We start from the raw sequence: 15,014 nt of genomic DNA, 5'->3' as shown, positions 1-15,014 counted from the left end.
ACAACAAGCCAAAAAGAAGCAACTTTAGGCCACATGAGCACTTTAATCCTGCATCGGCTTTTTGAAAATAGCCAATCTACAAGCTTATAGATCTGCCTTTGTTTTAACTCTTGGGAAAAGGGGGGAAATGTTCGAATATTTTTTTCAAACATTTTAACACACATCTAGTACGGGGGTCCCACTCCCTGGCACAAAACATTTTTCAGATGGGGGTCCGTGGACAAATACATATTAATTTGGGGGTCCTTGACATGAAAATGTCATGAAAATGTCAAGGACCACATTTTACAAACAAGCCCCAAAAACAGCAACCCGCAGCTACCAATCATTTACAAGCGACTTTACAGGGGAAAATCCCCTAAAAGTTGCTTATAATAAGCCGACATGGCAACCCTGGCTTCGACGTTACGAGCAGTACATATAAAGGAGGGGAGGGGGATATGTCTGTAAGCACTGTAACCCCCAACAAACTGCTATCCGATGGTAGAACACCGAGAAACAAAGTAACAATATAACGACGTTAGATAAACGTGGGAGGATAGTGTCGAATCTTCCCTTCAAAGAAAAAATAAATTACAACTAGCTTCCCTGTTTAGAACCCCCCCCCCATTCACACGTCGCCCTGTGGGTGGTCCTAGGTAGTAGGTAAATGTCAATAATAATGACCAGTACCATATTAAACCTGAAAGACATCCCTATGTTGGGAGAAATATCATATGTGAAAGAAATAAAATCATTTTTCGAAAACTAATCTGATCTAAAAGCCCACACCACCATAATATAGAGCTTAAGTCGTTCAAATAGTTACGAAGCTGTGGCCTACAGCAATACCATGTCTTTCCATCAATTATTCACATAAAAGGAGTGGTGATGTTAAAATTCCATATGATAGAAGTATTACATTAAATGTTTTTTCTTTGAGTATTAAATATGAGTTTTCATATACAAATTAGTTCACTGTCACTGCTTAAACACTTCTCTTGATTCTAAAACTTATGTTGTAGGCTACTGGGCAGTTTACAATGGTCTGACTCCAGTAGGCATATATTAACCTATACAAAAGTACAGTGACAATAGTATTAATGTAGTAAATGAAAATCTCCTTCATAGAAAACAAAGTTGTTGACTAATGCATTGCAATAAGGCCATTTTACTGTAGCAAGAGAATTTCTCTGGACCATGGATAAGTAACAATACAAACAATACAAATGTGACCCAGCATCAAATTTATATTTAAACATTTGCAGTAAACAGGGAATCCCTATGAAATCCCAGCAAAAATGTAGAGGCAATTTATCGAGCAGTATTACACGCTGGCATTGCCCAAAACCCTTGCTGTTTGTATCACTGCTCTAAGTACAATGTATTTAGAATAGCAGATACATCACCAATGTTTAGTGCTTACTAGACATTCTCAAAGATAACAAGAGGACAGAAGGGTAACAACAATCTCTATCAGCACTCAGTCTCGGCTGTATGTTAAATGGCAGTGAATAAAGCAGGTAAACACCAGGGGTTGTCAAATGGTTTCACACTGGTACCCAAATTCCACTTCACATCAAAGTCAGGACCCATTAAATAACACATTGTCTTTAGAAATATCTTTGTCTGCAACCGTGTCAAAATGTCTTGTGATGCACTGATTTAGGCCACCCAATGATGAACATGAATAACCAATGACAACAGTTGCTTTATCTTATTATGAATAGGCTACACAACAGGCAGGAGGCAGTCAAACAAGGGAAAAAAAAACATAAAACCACATGTTAATGGTCAGAACTATCCAGATAAATATATTAAGTAAATCTTTTCAGGTGAAAAAAACAAAACATAGATGAGAGATGAGTCTGTTTTCTACAACTAATTTTCAAATCTCAAAGTAAGCTCTCTGATTCAAATAGGAAAGGACACATCAAACAAGGATCTGCCAACTAATGAATTGTTTTGTAAAATGTTGAGGGGGAGATAGCTTCCAACAACTCACATAGTGCAACATCAGAACAGAGAAAATGTCAAAAGAAAATAAAAGGAAACATAGGAACTACATCCCTAATAGCTTAAAACAAAGATCTAAAACAAATGATAAGACTTTACAATGGTTTTATCCCAGTGTATTAACCTACAAATGAACCTATGAAAAGTATAGCAAGTACACAATAAGTGCTTGAATAAAAATCACCCCAATATGTAATTTAAGGGTATAAAAACACAATATAAGAGCTAAGTATACAAACAAAATAGCTTTTTACTTACATTAAACCCTTGCAAGTTCAGTATATTTTAATTAAGTAACAATACAACAGTATTGTATGCATAAAATACGTATCCATAAAGTAACACACAGGTGAATACACTGGAATAAGGACACTGTAAATTACCACGATCATATCCCAAATACCACACAGACTCAATGGACAATTTACGTAGACTTGACAGATAGATCAAAGAGTATTTCAGTTTTTAAATTAGTGTGGTAACATACTAAAAGAGAACAGTTCCAAAATCCAGCACTCCTGCGTTGTTCTTCGGTGCAAGAGGACCAAAACTATTATCATTGTTTCAGTATATCGCCAATCTCGGGCAGAAACCTTGCACCACCATATATATATTTTTTTTCTTCATAAATTAATGAGATAATAGCCAATGTGAGCATGAATATCTATGTTCACTATTTTTTTTAAAGAATCTGAAACTTTTGGAAAATGTTAGCATATAAATAGCCAACCAATGAAAAGTATTAACAAGAGCTTGTGACTAAATAATAACTACTTTGGAGCCTTTGGAATACAGGTTATCCCCCCCCCCCCCCCCCCCCCCACACACACACCCTCTTTACTGAACACTAACGTTGTTGGACATGCAAGGTTTCCACCAGACAGCGACGATTTGAGTACAAATAAAGTGCCAGTAACAGCTGCGTATCAGTCTAATAATCCATCGACTTTTCCTTAAGCTCAAGTGCATAAATAATTTGGTCCGTTCTCCACAACTGAAATTAAACACTTATCATAATCAATCATACTACACTTCTATGTGCTAATTAGTTTCTCCAAATCAAATTGTGCTAAGCTACTCAAGTGTTTAGTAATACTAAATTAAGACGGTAATTAAATATTTTAAATGTAATTGTTTTGTAGTCTTGCTTGAGGCATGAATTGAAAGTATCAAAAAAGTCAAGCATACCATTTAAGGACCACAGATTGGAATTTTGGTCAGGAAAGACTGTTGAATACTGAATAATTTTAGGTGCATATAATGTAAATAACATTGAGTGTGTTTGCATAAAAATATCATGGGATACACAAGTCAAACAGCTTCAGCAAATATTTTGTTCTGTGGTCCAATCTTTGGTGGTATGCCCATATTGCTGTGTGTACCTCATCTTTGTACAAGCAACATAAATTCCTCTATTGTACTTACAGTAAGTGAAAATGTCAGTGCCGTGGCACTGGCAGCTACTGTAACAACGTCTTCACAAAAAAGATGTATGAACAAATTCTGCCCACAAAGCTAAGGAGCATTAACTGTGTGAATAGTGACTTAGAAAAATGACCATAAAGTTCATCTCCTGTCCTGCCAGAAGTGTGGTCGGTACAGAAGACTTGGTTCGTGTCAGTTACTGGTACAATTTGTCCTGTTATGAAATCTAAACACTAATCAAAAGAATGGACATTTAAAAACTCACAAAAGTAGTTACTGCTATTTGTCTTTGTAGGGTCGAATCAACCAAACAATGTATTCCCTTCATTCGGTTTGAATTCTGGCGGGACTAGAGTGCCTACACAGTAAAATCCTGAGTGTTAATTTAACCACTTAAACCCTATATACTTAGCTGACCGGAGTCCCCCCAAGGGTCTATACTAGGCCCCCTCCTTTTTTCCCACTCTACACTAAATATCCTCGCCAAAAATAGTCGATCTACAAGCTCAATATGGGGTCGAGCATGGGTCAGATTTTGAGACTTTCTACGAGAGTTCTAATTGACTGTGGCATGGTATGTCCTGTGTAGATTGTACATTTTTATGAATAGTGCTGCTTGCTTATCGAGGGCAGGGTCCTTATGCCGTTTTCAAACTGCAATTCGGCATTTGCAGACATCCATAGGTGAGTTGGTGGCTACGTAACTAAGTTACGCAATGAAGTGTTTGCTCCTTACCAGTTTGTTGTTGGTGTATTTTCAATATATAATATAATATATATAATATAAGAATAAGTTGCGACGCAGTGTGAGCTTGTAGATTTGCTATTTTCGCCAAATGTTCACCCCAGAATAGGGACGCAAGGTATCGAGTGTATCATGTGTACAAATTACATTTGTAGAAGTTACAAGTGGATAAATTCACACTGAGCATTCTACCTTGTACATGGTGCTATACTACAGATACAGTTGTCGATGGCCGCGCTGCAAACGAGATCCGTGGATTATTGCAATGACACAAATACCTAGCAGCATCTTCGCAGTGCTATTGGAGGGGAGTGAGGGCAAGTGGGGGGGGGGGGGGGGGGGGGGGGGCAAGGCTGTGCAAAACGTGAATGGTCTGAGTTCTCTCCCACACCTTCGAACCGAGGAGACGAGGAAGTGGATTTCTCTCAGTGGTTGTGTTGCAAGGGGGATGAGGAAGAGGACGAGGATGAGGAAGCCTGGGAAGGCTGGGAGGGCTGGGAGGGCTGGGGGAGCTGGGGGAGCTGCAAGGGCTGGGAGGGCTGAGAGGAGGGGTGCAGGTTGTGTGTGCGTGCGGGCCGCGGCGGCCGAGGATGTGGGGAGGAGGAGGAAGAGCCGGCCTCTGGAGCATCCCGGCCTGGAGTCCCCTCGGTGACCTCGACGTCCAGCTGGGCCGGACACTCAAAGTGGACACAATGGAACACCTGGGACAAGGAGCAAAGACGGAGTGAGACACAATTTTGATAAAATTTAGATAAACACAAACAAAATTTCTTTTTTTAACACTTAAGCCCTATTCTAAATGTAAAAAATGTCCGATCAACAACTGTGACAAATGTGAGCTTGTCGATCAACTATTCTTAAAGACATGCCCAAAATAGGGACACCAGGTTGAAAAGTGATTAATGGCCGGTATTTCGGTCAGGCTCTACAGCGATGACTCCCAAACAGCTGTCTAACCTCGTTTGCAGTGTTGTGAGTCCCCACAATACGGATGAAGGAGGCTGGCTGCTTGTCAAACTTGAGGGTCTGCCATGATCTGCGAGGGAGGGGCGGTAAAGAAAAACAGTTGACACAATTACACAAATGATCTTTCGCCATGTGATATTGTGTTGTTTGTTGCTTTCTCTCTCTCAAGCCAAACAACTATTCCACAAATGGAAAAATATCGTTAAAATATATTTTTAAATTTCCATTTCTGCTAAGCAATAAGCTGTGTGTGTTGACTGGGTTGACTATTCTGATTTACAGTAGGTCAAATTTACGAGAAAAAAAATGTAATCCGCTGTAGTTTCTTCGCATTTCCAGTGCTTCCAGAGGATATGACGGAAGCATTTGAAAATTGTGCGAGTCAACAGTCTTGAGAGTGTCTTGATGAGTCTATCCAAAGAAATAAAATACCAACTCAACTACTTAGGTCAAGTTGTGTCAAGTTAGGTCAGTTCTTCAAGTTGGGTCCGGGGACCCCCAAGGGTCCTCGAGGGGGTTCCAGGGGGTCCCCGGCAAAAAGGGGAACAGTATGATTTCATGGCTAGAAGTTAGCCAATGAATGAATGTATAAGAATGACAATTCAGATCATAGATTTCACTCAGTCCATACAGTGCAGTATGGACAGTTGTAGGATCCTGTACACAAGCTAATCTAACAAAAAACTTCTCTTATGGGGGTGCCTGGCACAAAATCTTAAAATGGGGTTCTGTGGCCCAATCAGATTTTGTAAATCAGATTTTGTAAAATATTTTGAAATGTTAAAATCTTTTGAGCATTAGTTACTTGAATAACATGCCCAAAATAGTGACAATGACGGGGTTATTATGGTTAAGGTACACACAGAATTAGTGAACCAGTCATGAACATTTTACGACACCAAGAAGTGTCAGGGTTCAGATCACGACTTACCGACATCCCACCTTGGTGCGGTCCACCACCTTAGTCCACTGCTGCTGGTTGGTGGAGACTTCGATGTAGTAACTATAAGAGCGTTCATCACAGTCCCACAGTAGCAGCCTGCCGGGTGGAAGAAGATATGAGAGCTATTTGACCGTCATGTAGGACAAATCCTTTAATGGCTGAAACTTTATCTTCACGTCGGTTTCACAACATCCGAAATTAGAGTGTGTTTACAATAGGGCTGGGCTGGTGTAAACACCTTCCAACGAGTTTGATATTTGATACCAAATAGATACTTGTTATACAGATATTTTTTTTACCACTAGGCGCCAGTGCATGCACACGATGAAGACAGACAACGTGTGCACTACAACTGGAAAATAATCAAGAAATGATGAGGGAACACACAACACGATTACATAATAATGATGATAATAATTAAACACTTCTAGATACTCAAAGATGTTTTACAAAACAAATGACTTAATAAAAGCAAAAAAATTACCAATACAAAAATAATGAAGTCATTCATTAAAGATATAAATGCTTTCTGGACACTTAATTTTCCAGAACGCGTCATAATGACAACCTTCTTGTACCTTAGCGAGCCTATCGTGTAGGGTTGTGCCAGTTGGATGACGATGGCCCCGGATCCCAGCTGGTGGCAGGTGTAGCCCGAGTCCCAGTCATAGTTGCGTGTGTCTCCGTTGAGCAGTGCATTCCTACTGCGGCTCACCCCTTCAATCACACTGGAACAGGCTGCGATGGTCGCCACGTTCTCACTGGGCACTGTGAACAAAAGGCAGGGCAAGACAATTCTTGTTATTAGTATTACTACTACTTTTATGAGTTATTAATAACCATGTAAGCCCTATATATTGTGTTGTATGTTGAATAGCGAAAATAACTGATCTACAAGCTCACAACATGCTGCATCGCGACATGTTGTGAGATTGTAGATTTGCTGTTTTCGCCATTTGAAAAAATAAATAAAAAAGAATAGGGATGCCGATTAAAACTGTATGTGTCTCTGAGCAAGACACTTAAGAGGAAGTGACAGTGACAAGAAATACCCCAAAAGAGTAGGGACTAAATACAATTATTATAATTATAAAGTGGTTAAGGCAATGTAGGATTAAAAAATAAGTTGTATTGGTGAAAAACAACAATAAAGATAACAGATTACTTTGATATTCCTGAGTTACGCACCTACAAGGCCGTTTTCAAGTGTAAATGGGCGGTTGGTGAACATGCATTCAAAAGCCACAAGGTGGAAGACTTTGTTGACAGTGTTGTGTGTTCCCACGATGCGAACGTACCTAAAGCAAGACACAAGAGCAGGATAAATTACACTGTTGCGGAACCTGAAATGTGCCAAGTAAACATTGTAAAGCAATTCGGATACAGGTGATATTATAAAAGCATATATTGATTACTGAAATGTGAAGGATAATTTAACACTGTAATGTAATGGCCTGGGGCATACACTCCCTGGACAAGACAAACACAAAGGACATCACTTTGCACACACTCAATTATTATTAAATTATTATTATTATGTATTATTAAAATTACAGTCTCCCTACCGGGTCAGTTCATAAAACTAAACACTTAACCACATTAACCCTTGTGTCCCTATTTTGGGCAAATGTTTAAAAAAAATCCACATACTTTTCAAAAGTTTCAATTCTTTTCTTTCTTTTCCCTTTTTTTAATAGCAAAGATAGCGGGTCTACAAGTTCACAATGCATTATTTTTTGATAGCCGCAGGGCCTATCGCTGATTCTCCATTACATCATTGCAGGGAGAGAAATGAGAAGTTAAGTTGAGGTTTACCTGCTCACACGAGGTGTGAAGTATAGGTTCTGCCAGGAGCGACACAGGAACTTGGCATGGTCAACCACTCTCACCCAGTCCAGCTCATCCATGGACACTTCAATGTAGTACGAGTAGGACCTGGACATATTTACACAGACTCCGTCAGGGACACACACTCACTTTTCTTTGTTTAACCCATTAGACCTGTTACACCTATTCGTTGTTATACCTTTCAAGCTGGGAACGCCTCTGTATATACACGTTTTGAGCTTGTCGATCTGCTACTTTTGTGTTTTTTGAATTTGAATCCTGAAAAGTAACCGTTTTGGACATATGAGGTTTCCACCCGACAGGGATGATTCGTAGAATCGGCTTCAGGGTCTTAATGGGTTAAACATGAAAGATTCTAGTTCTAAATTAAAATATCAAATATAAACAACAGGTTCCGACATTTTTACCTGGGGCAAGTAAAAAAAATAATAATAATAATAATCCTGCAGGCAAGTGAAACCTGTCTAGGCCTGCCCGATTGGGCAAGTACCAATTGAGCGCAATGATTTGTCTTTGTTTTCATTCTTGATTTCTGCAGGCGGCCTCTGACTGCCTTTTCTGAATCTCTCTCTGCCTGAGCAGGGTTCTAGACTGCAATCAAAAGTGTTACTTGATCACATTTGTGCGAGTGCATGGTGATCATCAGATCACCATGTCATGTCTCGAGAAACAAGTCATTTCATTTAAATCAAATCACTGGTAGCACACAAGACAAACATATTGATTGTCTAATTATAATTTTTTAACTCAGTTGTGAATTGCCTCAAATGCGCATTGGCTACATTTTCAAATCACTGGATTTCATTTTGGTCAGGTTGTGTAGGAGGATACAGTGCAAGCACACATACAAACAACCCACTCCCATGGTATGGAGTTGCATGCCACGTTGATGTTTGCTTGTAGATCTGCATGGTCTCAGATGCTGTCATTTGCAGGCAACACGGAGTCTAGGGACATTACTTGACCAGTGCTACCAGTGGAAAGGTTATTCTGGAGCCCTCTAAGCATGTCTGATCTTAACTGACCACTGTTCGATTTGATAGGTTCAGTTTCTGCCATATTGCTTCAAATAAATTAAAAGTTGGAACTTGGAACCAATTCACATTTACAACTAAATATAGTGATTCATGTAATACAGATACATCGTTTTTCTTCCTCTCTGTTTTTAAGAAACTCATGTTCTGTTTCACACAATCAACAGGCAATGCTTTTTAGATATAATTTGAGAGAAATCTACGTGCCGGGAAAAGTTAAAGTTTGATGGGGAAACTAGATTGGAGGAGTATTTGCTCTGCAGGGCAAGTAGGAAAAAAAACATAACATCGGAAACTGAACAGCGATGGAGTAGTAGAATAAACAGCTTCTCACCGGCTATCTCTGTCCCATAGCAGGAGTCTGACGTGGTTGATGATGGAGGGCTGGCCCAGTTTGATCTGGATGCCAGCCCGCCCGTCCTCCTCTATGGGGTGTCTGGAGAATCCATGGTCCAGATCATAGTTCTGGGTGTCTCCATCCAACAGAGCTGACTTAAGCTCCCCCTTCACCACCTGGGCTCCATACTTCATGGTGGCTATGTTCTCCTCTGGGACTGAAATGGACACAAGAATACATATTATATAAATGCCATCATGTAGAATAAATGCAAATGGCTGTATGTCAGCAGCTAGAAAATAGATAAGATAGATATAAATATAAATTTAGAAGGTAAAGAATATATATTTCATCTTAAGAAGAAACCGTTTTATGGTCATGGTAGCTTCCTCTTCCAGAATGACCAGATATCTATGTACCGAGCACACAATGATCAATGGATGGTTTGAGCATGACATTAAACACTTGAACAACTCTCAAATTGCTCCTCAGTGCTTCACTAAAGTAAACCAACATGAAGTACTAAATACTCAGGCCACTGGCTGAGATATGTGTCGTAACATCCTCTAATACCACTATGATCTACTATAATCTGTCTGTCTATCTATGCATCCATCCAGGAATCTGAGAGTGTGCGTGTGTGGATTCCTGAACTCGCCCAAATATGGAGATAACTGACATCATAGATTGGCCTCCAAACACTCTGATAACGGGTACTGCCCGTGAATGACGGGTACTACTTAGATAATAATAAACTCACTTAGCATGCCACGGTAGTTGAGGTCCATGTCGCGGCTCTCAGAGCGGGTCTTGATGGCGTCCAGCAGGTCGTCGGGGCTCAGCAGGCTTGAGGGTCGAACAACGTTGAGCATCTCCGTCAGGCTCATCAAAGGCAGACGCACCGCCGACATTACTTCCTGTGTGTCGGCCCCCTCCCCGTGCTGCCTGCACCAGCGGCACAGTGCCTGAAAGATCTCCCTTTCGCTGGATGCAAAAGAGTCCCTCCTCACCACTGTCAGTAGGGCAATCTGTAGACACACAAAGATGAAAGGCCCGTCGGCCTCCGTTCTAATAGCCTCGGAAACCCAGCCATTTTTTTTGTTACAAAAGAAAAAAGTCTGGGGGAACGATGCAGGAACGCTGGTCTTTGAAGCTTGTTATCTCCTAACCATTCAGAGTGCAGAGGGGCGTCGCTCTAAATTTGGTGACGTCAGCCTGCTCCGTGCACAGACCGGGGGGGGGGGGGGAGGGGGGAGGGGGGGGGAGGCGGGGACATAGATTGGTGAAGCAATCGGAGGACGCGCCTGCTCCGGGCGCCTGGGTTTGGATCCGCCCTTCGAGACCATGGATTGCTCTCGTTCTCTCAGTCTACCGTTCTAATGACGAAACTGAAACTCCATTTTCTCTTTGTAGTTCCTCCTCTCCTCGCTGATCACTGTTTAACATAAACCGCTCTAACTACAACATGGATGCCCCGTTTGACACGTGGTTTTCACTGGTAGAAGCAGGGACATCTCCGCGATGTTTACAATCAGTGCAGCGCTCAATCTTAAGGATTTTAACAAGGTCTATGGCGACGTGAAAAAAACAAAAAAACAACAATAAAACGCTGGCACTGGTGAGTACATTATGAGATTAACCTCTGACATGGAATGTGTTAAGGATAACTGCTGCAGTAGTTGAGACAGAACCATGGAAAGAAAATACATTGTAAATTGGTGCAGATGAGGTCAGCAATGGGGTCTTGTAAAATATTTAACAAACTAAAAAATAATGTATTGGGAAAATAACAAAGCACAACAACAAAATCAAGATGACAGCTAAATCAGGATGCCAACAAAAAGTGTGCCATTCCGCAAAAATGAACCCACTTTATATCCCATCTCTTACCTTGGACAGTGTGAGGAAACCGTCTGAATTCAGCACCTCTGGGGCGTGTCTGTCCATGTAGGCACAGCAGGCAGCGCTAAGCGCACTCAGAGAGTAGAGACTGGCCACATCGAAGACCAAGCAAACGTTGTTGGTGTGTAAGACGGTGCGCAGGAACTCCGAGGTGGAGTCCTCCAGCGGCTGCAGGCCGTAGCGGTGCGCCAGGCCCAGGAAGTCCAAGAGAACCTCCTCGCGGGCCGAGCTGAGGCTGGCACGGCCCGTGTAAAGGTAGTGGAGGAGCATGGAGAAGGCCTCCGCACGCGTCTCCTCCAGACACACCTCTGCCTGGGGCTGAGATTCTTTCATACCGCCATACAGAAGTGCCCTAGGGAAGTAATAAGAAGCAGAACAATCTTGGTTTACATTACACATATCTCTACACAGAAGAAATCACCAAAAAAAAGGAAGCTCCTCCTGCAGAAGATTTCTGTCTGAGATTGCCATCTGAGGAAGAACTCTAGTAGTTTGAAACACATTTTCTGTCTGTTACATGTGACCCACATGTACGGTGTGTGGCCTTTTAAGTGTGCTTTTTGAACGTTTGCACTGCTTAATAGCACTATTAAAGATTTGTGTGCATTCAAAAAGGTTCCTTTGCTGTGATAATTTTGTCATTGTTTTGTGCTTTTGTGCTAGTTTGAAAGCCCTCTCTGATGTTTTTAGTTTTAAGTCAATAAGATTGCTCAGATGTGTTGCTTGCTCTGTTCTGCCTGGGCAAACAGTACTTAAGCACAAGTCTGGTTTTCAGCTTTCAAATTTAAAGACTTTTTTTCTTTGTTTACAGGGACTTCACCTTTACATACAGTTATAAGGCCTCTCCAGTCTCCATGACTTTACTAAGAGGATTCACATAATTGTAAGAATACCTGCATTGTACTCCATTTGCAGAAACATTAAATACATAATTAGTCATGTATTTAGATACACTCCCAAGAAGCTCTGTGCAACCGTCATTACACAAACATACATGCATACTCAACATTTTACACACTGTTGATGACACAATTGGACCCTTTATGGACATGCAACTCTGAGATTGTATAAAATGGAGTATTTGCATACTCTCACATTTAAATGAACACTGAGGTTTGTATTGTGTATGTGTAGTAGGCTATACCTAAAGTAATGACAGCGAGCAGCCAGGATGACCCGATGCGCCGGGAAGCGCTTCCCCTCCACAATGAAGGTGACATCGCTGTACTCCTCACCGGGTACCAGGGCACCCAGCTGCTCTGACAGCAGGTGGATGTGGTCGATCTCAGACACGGAGGCCAGGGGACGCAAGGGATGACTGTTACTCATGATCACAGGTCACAAGACGGCGACGCCACCACAGTCACATCTGACATGGGACAAAAAGTCAAACATTAAAACTTTAAAAAGTTAAATGTGTCAAGATAGATATTTATAATGTATTATTAATTCCAAGGGAACATGATTCATCATTGCAGCACTGCAGTAAGGCTGAAACAAAGATACAGGTAAGGGAAGAGAACAAGAACAGAGAAGTAGAAACACTAGTAACAAAAAGGGTACCAAAATAATATACGTAAATGCAGATGACTTAACATTCAACCTGGCGTTCTGCACGGGCTGGTAAGGTGCGTGCACACTGCATAGTGTATGGGCCACCGATGGGGGTGGAAATGGAGGCGAAGGTTTTGTGCATGTAGAATGTACAGTACAGTATATACAGAGAGCATTTAATATTTAATATACAATCTAAAAGCAACACACATGCATATAGTAGGACCGTGTGCCGATAATGAATGTGAATCAACAATACACCGTATTTAAACCAGGCCAATATATCTGCCCAAGATGTTCATACATTTGAAAGAAGTTTTATAGAGGACATAGCTGATCTACAAGTATTGTAGTGAGCTTATATGTAGTGGTCTTATTAAGTATATGGCCTGTTTTGGCCATAGTACATCTAAACATGAATGTAAATGTATAGATTAAATGACTCATTTCAATTATTTTAATGACAATTAATCGTCAACTAAAATGTAATTCGTAAGCCCTAGCTACCACCACCTGGTAGAACATCTGCAGCATGCTGTTGCACACATTGAAGCTGAGCTTCCTCAGGCTGAACAGCTTGCTCTGCCCCTTTAGGTAGAAGGCCTCAAAGTTGACAGTCAAGTTCAGCTTGTTGTTCACGTGAACAGAATAGCTGTCTGATATTCCATACATAGCATCATGTATTCCATTATACACAGCCATAGTACACACAATGCATTGTTGTGGAGCGATTCATCTTGGTGGCATTCTAATTTGTAGCGCACCATGTGTAATCACCCAATAATAAATTGCTGCAACTGCAGGAGTCAGTGCTGGTCATCTAATATCAGTGGTGCAAAATAACTAATGTACTTTTAAAAGTACAATTAAGTACAATTTATTCAAAACATTTTGTATACATTATGAACTTGACAAATGGGACATTCTGCACAATGATTACTTTTACTTTTGGTACTTTAAGTATATTTTGAATATGGGACTTCTACTTGTAACAGAGTAAACTACATTGCAGTATTGATACTTTTACTTAAGTATAAAAAAACTTTTCCCACCCCTGCACCCAATAATAAATTGCTGCGACTTGGGAATCAGTTCTGGTCATCTAATATCATATACATTTGAAAGATCTGGCACAACACCCGTCCACAAGTTTCACACAGACCACATTCACTGTATGTGATGTGATGACAATCACAGCAGCACTCAACACTTCCTTCAATGAGCACATGCTGTACACATGATGGTACACAAAGTCAGGTGGGTTGCAGACAGTCAATGTGGGGTAATTGTAATCACACATGTTAATTTGTGTGCTCATATGCTTTACGTGTTCTGCAGCGGCCAGCGGTGTATACAATATAGAACAGTGGTTCTTCTTAGCTGTGAATACAGTATATAACAGTGGTTCTTAAAGTGGGGTCCAGGTACTCTCAGGGTTCCTTGAGGGGGTTCAAAATTGAGTTGACCCTTATAAGTCTGTAAATCTAACGGGTCCATTTGGTTCTATTTGTATACTGTCAAAGTTAAGGGGTGTCCTTGAAATGTAAAAGTTTGAGAAACACCGGTATAGAATAAATGCAATGTTATGTATGGAATATCAGCAAATGCCTATTCTATGGCTAGTGAACAGAACACCCAGATCCTTGACTGGGTTCTTCCAGGTAGTTCCCCCAGCAATGAGGAACAGTTTAACTGTACTATTAGTTCACACAAACAACACGGTTCAGTGAGACAATAAGGCCATGTGTGTTGTTGTTAGCTATGACAAGAGATTACTGAAGCAAGCTAAGCGTTAAATACCACCTGCTGGTCACACAGTCTGGCCGGGGCTAATGTTAGCCACAAGGCTAAATAACTGTTAGCTTAGGTTAACCTGCAGAAGAAGCACGACAGTAGCGTTAAATCAAATGGACTAACCTATTAAACAGTAGACGACATAAAACGGAGTCGTATCTTTCACGCAGAGCCTATTAAACCCATTAAACCCAGCACAACACACGAACATAATGATGGAAGAGAATGAAAAAGAAAGCAAGAGACTTTAAACCAGGATATGAAGGGATGTTTACAACCAGACACACCGTCACAAACACTAACCCGACAACACCGGCGGCCTTCCGTTCTCCCCCCTGGTATTCTGCACCGAACGGCCGTTCGTTTGACGTTATCCCGTGTGTAATGTTATGTTTAGGCCCAAAACTCACAGAAAAAGTGGTAAAATTCAGTCGTAGTTTTAAGGTTAAAGCAGCAGCAAGCCAAATAATT

General features: G+C 41.0%; 1 protein-coding gene across 2 annotated transcripts; it reads right to left on the bottom strand.

Annotated features, from left to right (window-relative positions):
- Positions 1-1,211: 1,211 nt before the first annotated feature.
- btbd9 (BTB (POZ) domain containing 9) lies at positions 1,212-15,014 on the bottom strand. Of its 2 annotated transcripts, none has more exons than XM_084081701.1 (11): positions 14,831-15,014; positions 12,340-12,564; positions 11,184-11,547; positions 10,054-10,321; positions 9,291-9,510; positions 7,890-8,009; positions 7,263-7,372; positions 6,653-6,842; positions 6,063-6,170; positions 5,123-5,201; positions 1,212-4,866 (listed from the first exon to the last, which is right to left on the bottom strand). In XM_084081701.1, the coding sequence occupies exons 2-11, from the start codon at positions 12,522-12,524 to the stop codon at positions 4,591-4,593; spliced, it is 1,920 nt and encodes a 639-aa protein (XP_083937827.1). In that variant the 5' UTR covers positions 12,525-12,564; positions 14,831-15,014; the 3' UTR covers positions 1,212-4,590. The 2 variants fall into 2 exon arrangements, with proteins under 2 accessions (XP_083937827.1, XP_083937826.1); XM_084081700.1 differs by having other exon boundaries at positions 14,847-15,014.

The sequence above is a fragment of the Gymnoscopelus microlampas genome, assembly GCF_963454915.1.
Source record: "Gymnoscopelus microlampas genome assembly, chromosome: 16".
NCBI lineage: Eukaryota > Metazoa > Chordata > Actinopteri > Myctophiformes > Myctophidae > Gymnoscopelus > Gymnoscopelus microlampas.
This window is presented reverse-complemented; position numbering and strand designations above follow the sequence as displayed.

Coding starts and splice junctions, on each gene's coding strand:
- btbd9 (XM_084081701.1), bottom strand. CDS start 12,524: ATGAGTAACAGTCATCCCTTGCGTCCCCTGGCCTCCGTGTCTGAGATC. Junction 7,373..7,889: donor TTCACACCTCGTGTGAGCAG/GTAAACCTCAAC, acceptor GTCTTGCTTTAG/GTACGTTCGCATCGTGGGAA. Junction 6,843..7,262: donor ACTTGAAAACGGCCTTGTAG/GTGCGTAACTCA, acceptor TTTTGTTCACAG/TGCCCAGTGAGAACGTGGCG.